This window comes from Equus quagga, chromosome 7 (genome assembly GCF_021613505.1).
Source record: "Equus quagga isolate Etosha38 chromosome 7, UCLA_HA_Equagga_1.0, whole genome shotgun sequence".
NCBI lineage: Eukaryota > Metazoa > Chordata > Mammalia > Perissodactyla > Equidae > Equus > Equus quagga.
The window spans coordinates 84,436,271-84,450,892 of record NC_060273.1 but is presented as its reverse complement, the minus strand read 5'-3'; the positions used below and the strand labels follow the sequence as shown (position 1 = coordinate 84,450,892).

At 38.4% G+C, this 14,622-nt stretch overlaps 1 protein-coding gene across 3 annotated transcripts in view; it reads left to right on the top strand.

Moving 5' to 3' along the window:
* HSPA4 (heat shock protein family A (Hsp70) member 4) overlaps positions 1-14,622 on the top strand; it is a 41,153-nt gene that overhangs the window by 9,045 nt on the left and 17,486 nt on the right. For all 3 annotated transcript variants that reach the window (XM_046668703.1, XM_046668705.1, XM_046668706.1), the window contains 6 exons: positions 940-997; positions 3,376-3,516; positions 5,313-5,435; positions 9,300-9,399; positions 10,060-10,193; positions 12,249-12,493. In XM_046668703.1, coding sequence (XP_046524659.1) covers positions 940-997; positions 3,376-3,516; positions 5,313-5,435; positions 9,300-9,399; positions 10,060-10,193; positions 12,249-12,493 — 801 coding nt within the window. The remainder of the gene's footprint in view (positions 1-939; positions 998-3,375; positions 3,517-5,312; positions 5,436-9,299; positions 9,400-10,059; positions 10,194-12,248; positions 12,494-14,622) is intronic.

Below are 14,622 nucleotides of genomic sequence, written 5' to 3'. Positions count from 1 at the left end.
TGAGATAGTACTCATAAGCAGTTTATGCAGTTATTAAAGTAGGAGGAAGAGAGGCTTTACTAACGAGGGGGAAATGGACTCTGGGAAGAGCTTTGTTTTGTAGGATTTTTGGGTGGTGTGGGTGAATCTGATCTTGGTTTAGCTTGAGAGAAAGCAGCTACTGGAAGGGGAGGTGACAAGTAAGTGAAAGTAAAGGGAACATGGGGCAAGGTTCCAGAGGGATTAATTAAAATGAAAAACAAGGGGAAGCATAGGGACTATATTAGGAAAAGCATTGACTCTAGTATAACTGACTTTTTAAATTTAAACACAGTGTTTTAAAGTAGTTATACCTTTAAGCAGGTTTCAGTTTTGCTTTCTAAAATAGGCAGTAAATAGATCAAACCAGCAGGCTGTGTATGAATTGGTGATTTGGAAGAATGTGTTCAGAAGTAAGAATGAAGTTCCTTTTCAGAAATTCTGAGTCCTTGGAAGCTAGTTGTAGAAAAATTACTTTTTACTTACATACAATAAGACGAGTTGTTTTCAGGGTTTTTAGAGTATTTTCTTGGTGAAGTTATGAGCTGTTGTTAAAAACAAAGAACAACGTTTAATTGATGTATTGATATGAAGGTACATTATTTTATATTGGGATTTTGAACACTGGACTTGAAGAATTAGAGAGTAGTGGAAACTGGCTGGTCCACCTCTCTGTAGTGTTGTAGATGGATAGTCTTCACATAGACTTGTGCTTCAGCATCTGAAGGACAGGACTCATTCTAAAAGAGTCAGGCCATTCCATGGACAGTTTTAGTCAATAAAAAGGTCAAAATCATAGACTTTCTATGTGTTGTTGATACATGTGGCTTTGTAGCTAAGACTCAGAAATCTTACCCATTATGGTTTTGGATATAATGTTGCAGTAAGTTTTGATGCTTAAATGTTTGTTTTATCTTCTAGGGCTTGCATTTCTTTTGGTCCTAAGAATCGTTCAATTGGAGCAGCAGCTAAAAGCCAGGTACAGTTTTGTTTTTTCCTAAAATGATTTATTTATTTAGTTTGTCTGTTCTTCCATTCAGCACCTATTTGAGTGCGCTTGGTGTACAACTGAGAGAGGTAGACCTGATCCCCTTTCTCCTTTGGTGGAGTGAGAAGCAAATAGCTTTTTAAAATAGCATGAACAGTATAATCTATTTAATGCAAACTACTAGGATGTATTTTGCCCAGATCTTGTTTAAGCAAGGCTTGCTTGTTTGTGGATATTTTATTTTATTTTTATTTAAATATTTTATTTTTCCTTTTTCTCCCCAAAGCCCCCCGGTACATAGTTGTATATTTTTAGTTGTGGGTCCTTCTAGTTGTGGCATGTGGGACGCTGCCTCAGCGTGGTTTGATGAGCAGTGCCATGTCTGTGCCCAGGATCCAAACCGGCGAAACCCTGGTCTGCTGAAGTGGAGCGCGCGAACCCAACCACTTGGCCACGGGGCCGGCCCCTGTGGATATTTTAAATGCTCCTTAGAGTCTGTCTTTATGAGTTTTCATCTTAGTCATATTTAGGGTCAGTATTGTCTTTAGATTTTGATCTAACAAGACTTTAGATCTTGTTAATCAAGGTTCTCGAGGAAGGAAAGTATACTTGTTAGGAGCACACTTGTCATTAGTTTACTTTGTAAACCAGGAACCTTACATATTTGCTGGTTTCTGAGTAACCAGAGCAGCAAAACCCCAAGAATTCTGTTATCCTGAGTATTTGAGGGTGCTGTAAAATCAGGGAGTGCCATGTTTGACCTTTTTATGATTCAGTCTGGAGCAATAGATAGAATAAATAACTGTCTTTCTGTAACTGGCAGGGCCTAAAATTTATAACCCTAAGAAAATGGTGTTTGGCCAATTGATTTTTTAATTAAATTGAATGTTTTATAATCTCATTTTCAAAGATTCAAGATATTTTAGGAGGCAGTGGATGGCAAGTACAGAGCTATTTTGAAACATCTTTCCTTGTAAAATTCCAGTGAATTTTTCCTGTTTTTAAACTTACTTTCGTTATTGAGAATAGTTATTGTGCCCAAGTAGCCTGCCTAGTTTTAGGTTGACATAGTTATTGTAATATTGAGTTTCTGCTTGGCAGCTTACTGAAGCAGGACCTGATTTTGGAGGCCTCATATTGTTTTACAAAAGGACTTCTGTGTGCCTTTTTTTGTTTGTTTTTTTGTTTTTGTTTTTGTTTTTTTTTTTGGAGGAAGATTAGCCCTCAGCTAACTACTGCCAGTCCTCCTCTTTTTGCTGAGGAAGCCTGGCTCTGAGCTAACATCCGTGCCCATCTTCCTCTAGTTTATACGTGGGACGCCTACCACAGCATGGCTGCCAAGCAGTGCCATGTCCGCACCCGGGATCCGAACCAGCGAAACCCGGGCCGCCGAGAAGCGGAACGTGCGAACTTAACCGCTGTGCCACCGGGCCGGCCCCCTTCTGTGTGCCTTTTGACGTAGCTGATGCACAGGAGCTCTGCGGTTTTTTCTTCAGGCTTGTTACACTTAGGCATTGGGAAAAGGAGCCTGTAAATCTTAAGCACAAATTGAATCTTGAGTTTTTTTAATGTGTTTGCTAGCATTCTTTTTCATAAATTGTAATAGTTTATTCTACAGAAATTAGAAATTATAGAGTACAAGGAATTTGGAAGTTACTCGTATTACTGTTATCCAAAAATCACTGTTAGTATCTTAATGTATAACCTTTTGTACTCTTTCTAAGCATGTACATGTCCCCCTAACCTGTAGAAAATGAGATCATACCATATGGATACTTGTCCTCCGGCCTCCTAAAATAATCACTATGCATATGCCATAGTTCATCTACCCATTCCCCTGTTATTGACCATCCAGGCTATTACCAGTCTTCTGCTATTATCAATAATACTCTGTTAATATCTTTTTGCATTTATCTTTGCATATTTAGTGTCATCTTTTTTCCTTTATGGTAAATTTCTTTCACTGGAATTTCTGAAGTGATACATATTGCCGAATTGACTCCTGGAAAGTTTGAATCACAAACTATGGGTAATTTTTAAAAGTTAAAAATCATTTTATGTAAATGTTTATTAGAAGTCTAAGAACAGAAAATACTTTTATAATGTAATGACCTGTCTTCATGGAGAAGTAGGACCAGCTGGGCTCTGGTCCCAGCTCTGCCACTGTGTGACTGGTCCAAGTCCCTCACCCCTCACTTCACATGCTAGCAGGTGTCATTCATAAAGGATTAGTGCTGAAGAAAACTGACACTCAGAAGGAAACTTTGTGGAGTTAAAATGATGCTAATTTAATCTGAGGTTGCCCCCCCCCCCCGCCCATTTAATTGCTTAGTTTTTCCACTCTTTGACGCTGATATTCTTTCTCTTAGGTAATTTCCAATGCAAAGAACACAGTCCAAGGATTTAAAAGATTCCATGGCCGAGCATTCTCTGATCTGTTTGTGGAGGCAGAAAAGCCAAACCTTGCATATGATATCGTGCAATTGCCCACTGGATTAACAGGTATAAAGGTAAGGTTCTCAAGATACTGTAGTATTTATTTTATCAGGTCACTATTATCAGGACCATTCTGATTTCAAGTTGTAATGAAAATGGTTACAAATCCTTAGGAAAAGCTTTTGCTGGTAAAGAACATTTGGCATTTTTTGAATGATCTGGATTTTGATTGGGAGTTGTAGGTGGCACTGCTAACATGGATTGGACAAGTGGGTAGTGATGTTTGAAGTTAAGACTGTCGTTGCTGCTTGTCTTGTTTACTGATGCAGCAGTCTTTCTGGTATAATTTTAGTGAACGACTTCTGGAAGATCAGGCAAAGAAGTCAACATTTTAAAGTCACTAGCGGATATATGGTCATACCTTGACAGTAGGACTTAGGTTGGAAAGAGATATTCTTTCGGGGGGCAAAGGGAGTTTGGTCTTTGACAATCTTTGGGACATCTGGAAGAGTCTCTTTGTGAAGCATGTAGTGGACTGATCATATGAAAGAAGTGAGATACTGGCGCTGGGCAGGGTGGACACATCTGCCTCTCTTGCACTCAGAGGTGGTAAGAGGAAACCAGAAAAGGGTGGTTGAGCTCTCTGGGCAACTGAGTATAGAGAGGGGAGATTTGGTGTTTGAGACACCCCAGTTGGAGAAATAACGATCATGGGAACAGACTCAAAGTTCAAGAGATGATGATAATTGTGAGAAAAAGATAGTCACTTGTGCCATTGTAGCTGAGAATTCACTTGAACTTAGAAGTGAAGAATTCGGATAACTGAAGAATGATCACTGGATTTACTTATGATATCTGTGGCAATTATCTCAGAACAGTTTGAATGGCCTAGTAATGGATAAATCAAGAGTGCAGGGGAGGGAGAAAGGTAAAAAAGGGAGGTGAGGAAATGAGGGATACTTATGATTAAGAAATAAGTGGGATGGGTAGATTTAGTCATAAGCATTGCAAGAGCCAAGTGACAAAGAGACTAAGGAACAAGGTTGGAGGAATTGACTCAGAATTTAGCAAATAGCAGGGAAGAAGAGGTAGCTTAGAAAGAGGCTCACCAGGAGGGATATTTTCCCATCTTTATCATGCAGTGAAGTGAGAAACTTAGATTCTAAACCAGAGCAAATTATGGTTGGGCTGAGGAGTGAGGTGTTGAGGAGAAGATGTTGTTCAAGCTGAACTGGAGCAGCTAAAAAAAAGAGTGACATTTTCTGGTCTGGATTGTAATTGGGGATGGGGCTGATCCTAGACAGTCTTTCAACATATGAAGTTTGTAACTCTTGTTGTCTAAGTTGCAGACTTTTATCCAGGGTAGGCTATCTTGAAGCTTTGTTCATCATTTATTCTTTAATTCAACAAGCGTTTATTGTGTCAGGTCTGTCCTAGGTGTTGAGGCTTATGGCACTGAACAGATCTGACAAAAACCATGTCCTCAGGTTAGATTGGATCCTAATTAGGGAGATAAGTCAACACGGTAAACAAAGTAAAACACATATGGTATGTCAGATGGTGAAATAGTTTCTACCACCAGACCCCTTTATGGAGGGGTAATATCGGTCATGGTGAGCTGCACCAGTTTGCTCCTGCACAGGTAATTGTCTCAAGTTTTGTTGGTGGTTACAACATTTTGTTTACCTAGTGGTCCTCATCTCTAGATAGCATATTTGACCAGCTAAAAGTGACCTTCAAGTTATTTTTGCTTCCAAAACTAGCTTTCTTCAATTTCCTCTTGAGATAATGGTCCACTGATGATGTCATTTTAGGCTTTGTTTATGAAGAAGGAATATTAAGTCTAGATCCTTTTGTTGTTTTATTGCAGGTGAAATATATGGAGGAAGAGCGGAATTTTACCATGGAGCAAGTGACTGCCATGCTTTTGTCCAAACTGAAGGAGACTGCGGAAAGTGTTCTTAAGAAGCCTGTTGTGGACTGTGTTGTTTCGGTGAGTTTGATCTCTACGCATTATAGGGAACTTGCATGAAGAAGCAGAGAGAAGATAGCTGTTAATTGCAAATAAAATTTCTTTTTGCCTTAGGTTGTAATGGTTATTTTAAGAATTTATCAAACTGGTCTTCATTTTCTTGAATATTTTCTGCCTACTCGTTTTTGCTTGGTCCTTCTCTGTTATTCTGCCTATTTAAAGGCTTATTTCAAATCCCACTTCTTCCTGGATTCATTTTGGCACCCAGTATAGTGCCTGGCACACAGTAGGCACTTGTTTGTTGAATACCGTCGATTAGAAATGCTGTCTTTTTCTCCATTTCTATCTCTGTATGTCTTTGCTGTCTCTTATCTATCTAGCACTAAAGGCAAGGCAGCAGTAGACTTCATCTTATCTTTTCCATATCCCTATTTAGATGGAAGCCTGGCTGTTTGTAGCTTTTTGCTTGTAGTATGATGGAGTCCTTAGGGACAGTTGAAATTTGCGAGCTTGTATTGGCTTTGCCACTGAGTCTCCTCATTCTGCAGTTGTTGTCTGATATTTTAGTTCTATGGCCTCTTTTGTCTTAATGTTGGTGCATTGATCAGCAGAGCAAGGACTGTTAGGTGGCTTTTGTACTATACAGTCTGTTGTCTCGTGGATTCCTTGGTTCTTGGTTATCTAGTAAAGTGGAACTCACTTTTGTCAGGAAGAAGTAGGTTATGGCTATGTACTGCATTTTGAGGATTTGAAGAACAGAAATGCTACTTTCCTTAAAGAGCTCAGATTCAATACAGGCACCATATTTCTTAGATGCTTTCTGCTTTTTCCCAGCTCTTTTGGTCTCCTATATTTCTTCTCTTTTCCTCCATCTGGTGCCCTAACTTTGATCCTGAAGTATGCTTGTGTAGAAGTAAAATTTATGTTAAGTGGGTGGATGCTTGAGTGGCCTTTCCAGCTTTTGGAATCAAGTTAAAAGGTGATGGATTAAGTCATTTGTTGAGGGTTCTCAGGACAACACTGAGTTTTGATGATTTGCTAGGAGAATTCACAGAACTTAGCATATAGCCATACTCATGGCTAAGATTTATTACACTGAAAGGATACAAAGCAAAATCAATAAAGGGAAAAGGTAATGGGCACTGTCTGGAGGAAACCAGGCACAAACTTCCAAGAATCACCTTCCAGTGGAGTCAGACTGGATGCACTTAATTCCTCCCGCAACAAGTGTGACAACATGTGTGAAATGTCACACCCAGGGAAGTTCTGCCTGAGCGCAGGAATCCAGAGTTTCTGTTGGGGGTCTGTCATCTAGGCACCCTGTGCCTATCAGGTACCAGAATTCCAGACTCCCAGAAGGAAGGTAAGTAAGCAGCATAGACTATATTGTACAAACAGTTTAGGCACAGTGAGCCACTCTTATCATTTAGGGAAATTTTTCTGTCAATTTAGGGAACTGTTTATCATTCAAGTTCCTAGATGCCAGGAAAGGGGCAACCTTGCCATTGGGCCTTTCTAAGAATAGTGGTCTGTGGCCTCTGTGAACTCTCTTCTGCACAGTCACTGCTCTCGCTCTTGGTTCTGTGGTATATCTGATTGCTGTGTAAATAGAGCCTGGGTGTATTTTGCTGTGTTTATAAGTTGATTATTGTTAAAACAAACTTTATTTCTTTGGGAAGGTAGTAATAGTCCCAGTATTAAAAAATCAAAACTGTAAAAGAAGGTATGGGAAGCTGCAGCACCCTCTGCTACCTCGTAAGTAGTTTTTCCTTCCCAGAGGTTACTGGTTTTACTGCTTTGTTACACATCTTTCCAGAGGTTTTTATGTACCCAAGCAAATATGTATAGGCCCTTTTTTTTTTAAAGGTTTTGTTTTTTTCCTTTTTCCCCCCAAAGCCCCCCAGTACATAGTTGTATATTCTTTGTTGTGGGTCCTTCTAGTTGTGGCATGTGGGACGCTGCCTCAGCGTGGTTTGATGAGCAGTGCCATGTCCGCGTCCAGGATTCGAACCAACGAAACACGGGGCCGCCTGCAGCGGAGCGTGCGAACTTAACCACTCGGCCACGGGGTCAGCCCCTGTATAGGCCCTTTTTTACTTTCATTTTTCTTTTAACAAATTTTGGATAATTTATCTTGTATTTGTTCTGTAGCAGTAAAGAAGTACTTCATTCCTTATAGTGTCTGTAGAGTACTCTAGTTATGCTTGTAAGTAATGTGTTTAACCAGTCCCTTTTTTTGACATTCAGGTTGCTTCCATTTTTTTTTAATTGTAAAGAATACTGCAATGAGGGGCCAGCCCTGTGGCTGAGTGGTTCAGTTTGTGCGCTCCGCTTCAGTGGCCCGGGGTTTCCCCAGTTCGGATCCTGGTCACGGACATGGCACCACTCATCAAGCCATGCTGAGGCAGTGTCCCACATAGCACAACCAGAAGCACCTACGACTAGAATATACAACTATGTACTGGGGAGCTTTGGAGAGAAGGAGAAGAAGAAGAAGGAAAAAGAAAAAAGAATGCAATAATGAGTAAACTTGAACAAATAGCATTTTGCTCTTATTTGTGATAAGTTTGTAGGATTTATAGGCTAAATTTCCAGAAGTGTAATTGCCGGGACGAAGGAGATGTGTATTTGTAAATTTTTATTTTAAAGGAAGCTTAGCCCTGAGTTAACTACTGCCAATCCTCCTCTTTTTGCTGAGGAAGACTGGCCCTGAGCTAACATCCGTACCCATCTTCCTCTACTTTATATGTGGGATGCCTCCCACAGCATGGCGTGCCAAGTGGTGCCTTGTCCGCACCCGGGATCCGAACCAGCGAACCCCAGGCCGCCGAGAAGCGGAACGTGCGAAGTTAACCTCTGCGCCCCCGGGCCGGCCCTGTATTTGTAATTTTAACGGCTGTTGTTTAATTGCCTTTTAAAAAATTTGTACTAATTTACACTTTCCCCAGCAATGTATGAGAGGGCTTGTTTGACCACAGCCTCACCAGCCCAGCATATGTATTAGCTAATTCTAATAGGTGAATTATGCTATCAAAGTGTATGTGATTTTAATATTTTACTCTTTTAGGTGAGGTTGAACGTTTTTTCATTTAAGAATCTTTTTGTGTTTCCCTTTCTGTTAAAATACTCCTATCCTTTGCTCCTTTTATTGAGTTTTTCTGGTCTTCCTTTTGATTTATAGTTCTTAACATGTTGAGAGATTAGCTCTTTGCCCTTTTATGACATGAGTTGCCAGTATTTTTCCCCATTTGGTCATTAGAAATTTTTTATGAGTCAAATTTGTTAATCTCTCTCCTCCCCTTTTTTTTCTACTGAGTTTTGTGTTATATTTAGAAAATCCCTTCTTACTCTTTTAGTAAAGATTTCCTTTCATTCTGGTGCTCATGATTTTTTCTTTTTCCCTCTTCTTCTCCCCACAGCCCCCCAGTACATAGCTGTATATTCTAGTTGCAGGTCCTTCGAGTTGTGCTACGTGGGATGCCGCCCTTGCATGGCCTGATGAGCGGTGCTAGGTCCTCGCCCAGGATCCAAACTGGGGGAACCCTGGGCTGCTAAAGCGGAGCCTGCGAACCCAACCACTTGGCCACGGGACTGGCCCCCTGACTTCTTTTTTTTAACATTTAAATCTGATTTGAAATGTATTTTGGTATAAGATGTGCAGTAGGGATGCAACTTGATTTTTTTCCTGTATGACTGTTCATTTGTCCCACTACCACTTACTGAATATTCTGACTTTTCCCTACTGGGTTGAAATACTTCCTTGATGATACACAGAATAAACTGCTGTAGGTATTTGAGAGTTTTTCTGGATTTTACTAACTTTTTTGGCAGATGCGTTTTAAATGAGGAAATCTCTAAGATGGTAAACTTTTATGTTTTTTGTAGGTTCCTTGCTTCTATACTGATGCAGAAAGACGATCAGTGATGGATGCAACACAGATTGCTGGTCTCAATTGCCTGCGATTAATGAATGAAACTACTGCAGGTAAAGAGGGACTATTAACTAAAATTTTTGCTTAAACTTGAAGGTTGTGAAGTCTTAAAACCCTAGAGTTTCTTCTTTATTTTGCTTGGAGTGCTTACCACCTATGTGTCAGAGTGTTTTTGGATAGTCTGTCACATATGAAGAATTGATCTGACAGTACTTTGTATCTTCATAGCACTTACTGATATTTAATCACGTTTGTTTGGAAAAGAACACATTTATTGTGTGTTCGGAGTAGTGCTTTGGTTTAAAGATTGGTCTTTCTTGGACTTGTGGGTGTGCAGCCAGAGGAATGGGATGTAAACATCTCAGGGACCAGATATGTGGGAATGTTTGAGATGGAACAAGGTAGAAGAAATCTGGGAAAACGAGTTTGGAAAAATGGGGGAAGTGGTTTGGGAAAAAATTGCCCAAGTTATTGGAACTGGAAATTGGAAACATTAAGGTAGCCAAAGAGAATGTCAGCATTTAACTCTCTGAAGTTAATGTTCTTCATGAATGAATTATGCAGTGCTTATAAAGAATTTGAGTCTTTCTAAAAGCATAACATTTATGCAGCCCCATTTATTATATACCAAATCTTTTTCCTATTTAAATGGATTTTAAGTTTACTGCTTAAATGATGATATTATGGTGAATTTAATTTTTTTTCTTATGTAGTTGCTCTAGCATATGGAATCTATAAGCAAGATCTTCCTGCCCTAGAAGAGAAACCAAGAAATGTAGTTTTTGTAGATATGGGACATTCTTCCTATCAAGTTTCTGTATGTGCATTTAATAGAGGAAAACTTAAAGTAAGTGTATTTTCTCTGAAAGACTGTATTACAAGTGAATGGTAATTAGGAATTTATGAGAGAGAAGTTAAATAATTGGTTAAAGAATTTTGTTTCACTAATGGAAACTTCCCATCTGAACTAGAAACTAGGTATTTAGGGCTGGGGTGGAAGTTGTAATCCCAAAATAATGTGTCAAGAGTTGGCATGGTTTCAAGCAAAGAGCATAGATCTTAAGGAAAAAGCTCTTAAGATTCTTGAGCCTCATGTTTCTTATTTTATAATGTGGGGAAAATAGTACTTACTTTGCAGGCTTATTAGGATTCCTTAACGTGTAGTCCGTTGGTGTATTTTACACTGAGGATTCAGGAGATGGTAAAGGTGTTCTCTTCTTGATCTCAAGGTTTTGATTATTCTGGTAAAGGAGTGGAGGGACTAGAACTTGAATGGCCAAAAGAAATCAGGCTAGGAGTGATATTCTAGATTTCTGGAAAGCTAGTGATCTGGAGAAAGCAGTTTTATACACACAGAAGTCTAACAGTGTTAAAGGCGGCAGGGGCTAGAAGGATGATCATGGTCACAGTTGAATTTGCTGGTTTATGCTGGTTGCAAAACGGGATATAAAATCAATTCTCTAGCTAGGTGATTTTATCTAGGATTTGCTTAAGAACCAAGGATTTTTTTGGTATTTGCTTTAATTATTTGGGTCCTGTATCAAGGTTCTTGGTGCCAGGCCCTAAATTGGCTTTCTGTCCCCAATTTGGGGATTGGTGGGAGTGGATTATCTATCCCAAAACAAGTATTTGTTAGATTTGGAGAGCATTTTAAGACTCCATTTGTTACAGTCTTGTTTATTTGAAAAGTAGGCTTGCTTCCACTTTATATTCTGATTTATGCTGTTTCCAGGTTTTGCTTGTTTTTTTTTTAATAAGAAGGCAAATCTTTGGGATGGTTGTGAAATGAGAGATTTGTGATTTTTACAGATATAAATGATGGACCAAGTGTAGTTCTGTGTTTAAACTTTACTTTAATCACTAACAGGATTATTTCTAAAATCCATTCTATACTTCCACCTTTTTGAACAGAAGATACTGGCCATAATTTGTCCTTGGCTTTGGGTCAAAGTGATGTGCATTAGTGACCATTGCTTTTCTTTTCCTAAATTGTCCTTCACTGTCAGCTTCACCTGTCAATTTTCCAAGTATAATTAAAATTTAATTATAAAAATGCTCATTATAAAAATATCCCCAAACTTGGAAACAACATTTATGTGTAAAGAAAAAATATAACCTTACTGTTCTTAACAGTTGGGTGTATTTCATTCTATTGTTTTAAGAAACCAGAATTGGAGTTATGCTGTATTCAGTTCTGTGTCCTGGTTTTCTTTTTCTTCAGTTAACATGTTAAGAAAATTTCCCCATGACATTTAACATTCTTCAAGTGATTGTTTTTGTGGCGTTTTATTCCTTCGTAAGGATGTCATCCCTTGTTTAGCCCGTCTTTTGTTATTGAATCTGGTTAGATCTAGTTTGTCTTCTAATCTGCTAGAGATTTGGAAAATGGATAAGGCAAGCTAATTAGACTTCTATGTTAAATAGAAACAAATTACTGAGCTAAGGCTTTAGCGTCTTTCTTGGTAGTAAACTGCATAGAGTGTGAGTGAGGCCTTTGGTCACTATCACAGTTTTCTGATAGTGATGAGACTAGAACTGTGTACATGACATGTTAGTGTGTTTGGCCTTGGATATGTAATTGCTGTTTGGAGTCAGATTGGTGTAATGGAGAGGGCGTGGATTTTGGAATGAGGAGATTGGGTTTTGAATTTCACTTTTACTACTTAGTAGCTTTGTGACCCGCAGATTACCTATCTGTCTAGGCTTGTAGGATCATCTGTAAATTAGGGATTACAACGTTTCTTTTCACAGTAGTTGTAACAATGATTAAATGACACATGCACATTGCCTTGCTTCAATGTTAATGTACTCCCCACTTATTAAAATTAACCAGTTAAATATATATCATGATAAAATTTTAAGTTGATTGGTTAATTTTTGAATTAATTATCTTTTTTTTAAGGTTCTGGCCACTGCATTTGACACAACACTGGGAGGCAGAAAATTTGATGAGGTGTTAGTAAATCACTTCTGTGAAGAATTTGGGAAGAAATACAAGCTAGATATAAAGTCAAAAATCCGTGCATTATTACGACTGTCTCAGGAGTGTGAGAAACTCAAGAAATTGATGAGTGCAAATGGTTCAGACCTCCCTTTGAGCATTGAATGTTTCATGAATGATGTTGATGTATCCGGAACGATGAATAGGTAACCATATTAATATTTTGATGGTAAACTGAACTGTGATTTAAGCTGAACTGTGATTTTTCTTCACTTGTATTAGTCTTAACTAGCTAATTTTTGAAATCATCGTGCTGGTTATATGATGACTTCAGTTCCGTACGTAAAAATTAGGGGCCATTCAGGATCCTGCTTTTTATGTGAAGGTTGGGTTTAGTTATTCTAATAATGTAGACTAATGTTTTGGTTCTGATTAATTGAATATTCCAGTAAGTTGGTAGTTCTTTTTCTGTGCATGTATTATACATAAGTTATCAGTTTTCATAAAATCAGGGCAGAGTGCTTTAGTGCAGAGCTCTACTGAATTTGATTTAGTCATTGATTCAGAAATTGGTGTTTTTGAGTAGTTTAGGATCACTTGAGGACAACAGCTCCTCTTGTGCAGTGCTACAAGAATTCTGGGTAATTGACATTTCAGGGCTATCCTCAGAAACACCCAGAATATTACTGTTTTGGTTGGGTTGCTTGGATGATGCAAGTGAAATATTCTTTAGGATCTGAACTCTACTGATGGGATTCAGGCAAGACTGATGGCTTGTTTAGGGAAGTGTGGCCTGAGCTATCCTTGAAAAACTGAGATGAAATTGAAATTGCTTCTGATCTGCTAGGATTAGATTATTGTGTCTGGTAACTAAATTTCTAGTCACTTTTCCCCTCTACTTGAAAGTGATAGTTTTCATTTTATTAAGCAGCAGTTTTTTGTGTGTGTATGTGTTAGGGGAGTGGGGAAGGGGTTGGTAGGAGCATATCAATATGTGTTTCAGAAATTGTTAGTGGAATGTGATGTGATTATAAGAGCCAAATAGATAACTTGTAAGTGGTTTACAGTAGTCTTCCCTTATCCATGGGGGGATATGTTCTAAGACTCCCCAGTAGATGCCTGAAACCATGGATATTACTGAACTCTATGTATGCTATATTTTTTCCTATACATAGATGTTTGAGGTGCAACAGCAAAACTAGCATGAATTTCTTTTTCCTTCACAATTTCACGGATGGAAGATTCGTTCTTACTGTAGATCTTAGCAATCTCAGCATATGATTTTTTTCTTTCCTTATTAAGTTGAGTTAAGAACTTTTCACCTTTTCACTTAAAGCAAGCACTTCATAGCTTCTCTTTGGTATATCTGAATTGCCAGCATCACTACTCTTGCACTTTGGGGCCATTATTAAGTAAAATAAGGAGTACTTGAACACAAATACTGTGATACGTCTGCAGTCGATCTGATAACCCAGAATGGCTACCAAGTGACTGAGGGCGGGCAGCCAATACAGCATGGACATGCTGGACAAAGGGATGATTCACATTTCGGGCGGGACAGAGCGGATGGCACAAGATCTCATCATGTAGGCTACTTAGAACAGCGCGCAATTTAAAACTTACGAATTGTTTACTTCTGGAATTTTCCATTTAATATTTTTGGACCCTGGATGGTAAATAAAAAACTGCGGATAAGGGAGGACTACTGAATACTTTTTAGAAGCTGAAAATAGCCTGTGTGCTGCTTTTTTTTTTTTTTTTAAACAGTTGTACGTTATGTTGTCAGATCACATAGCTCTTATGTTCTCTATTTTGTAGCCTTCATTTTGTCTTCAGTGCTCACTAGCAATCTTTTTTTTTTTCAACTAAGGAAACCAGATTGTTTCTGACATTACAGCATTTCTTCTAATTAACTTTTTTTGAGGTAAAATTCACATAAATACTATTTTGAAGTGAACAACTATGTTGTGTTTAGTACATTGACAGTGTTGTGCAGTGACCACCTCTATCTAGTGACAAAACATTTTTATCACCCCAAAATAAAGCCTTGTACCCATTAAGCAGTCACTTCCCATTTTCCTTTACCTCTGGCAGCCAGTCTACTTTTTATGCCTATGGATTTGCCTGTTCTGGATATTTTATATAAATGAATCTTATACCATGTATTTGGTTCTTTTGTCTCTGGCATCATTCACTTAACATAGTGTTTTCTAGGTTCATCCATGTTGTAGCATGTATTACTACTTCATTGCTTTTTATGGCAAATAATATTCCATTTGTATGGATATACCACATTTTATTTATTCGTTTATCAATTGATGGACATTTGGGTTGT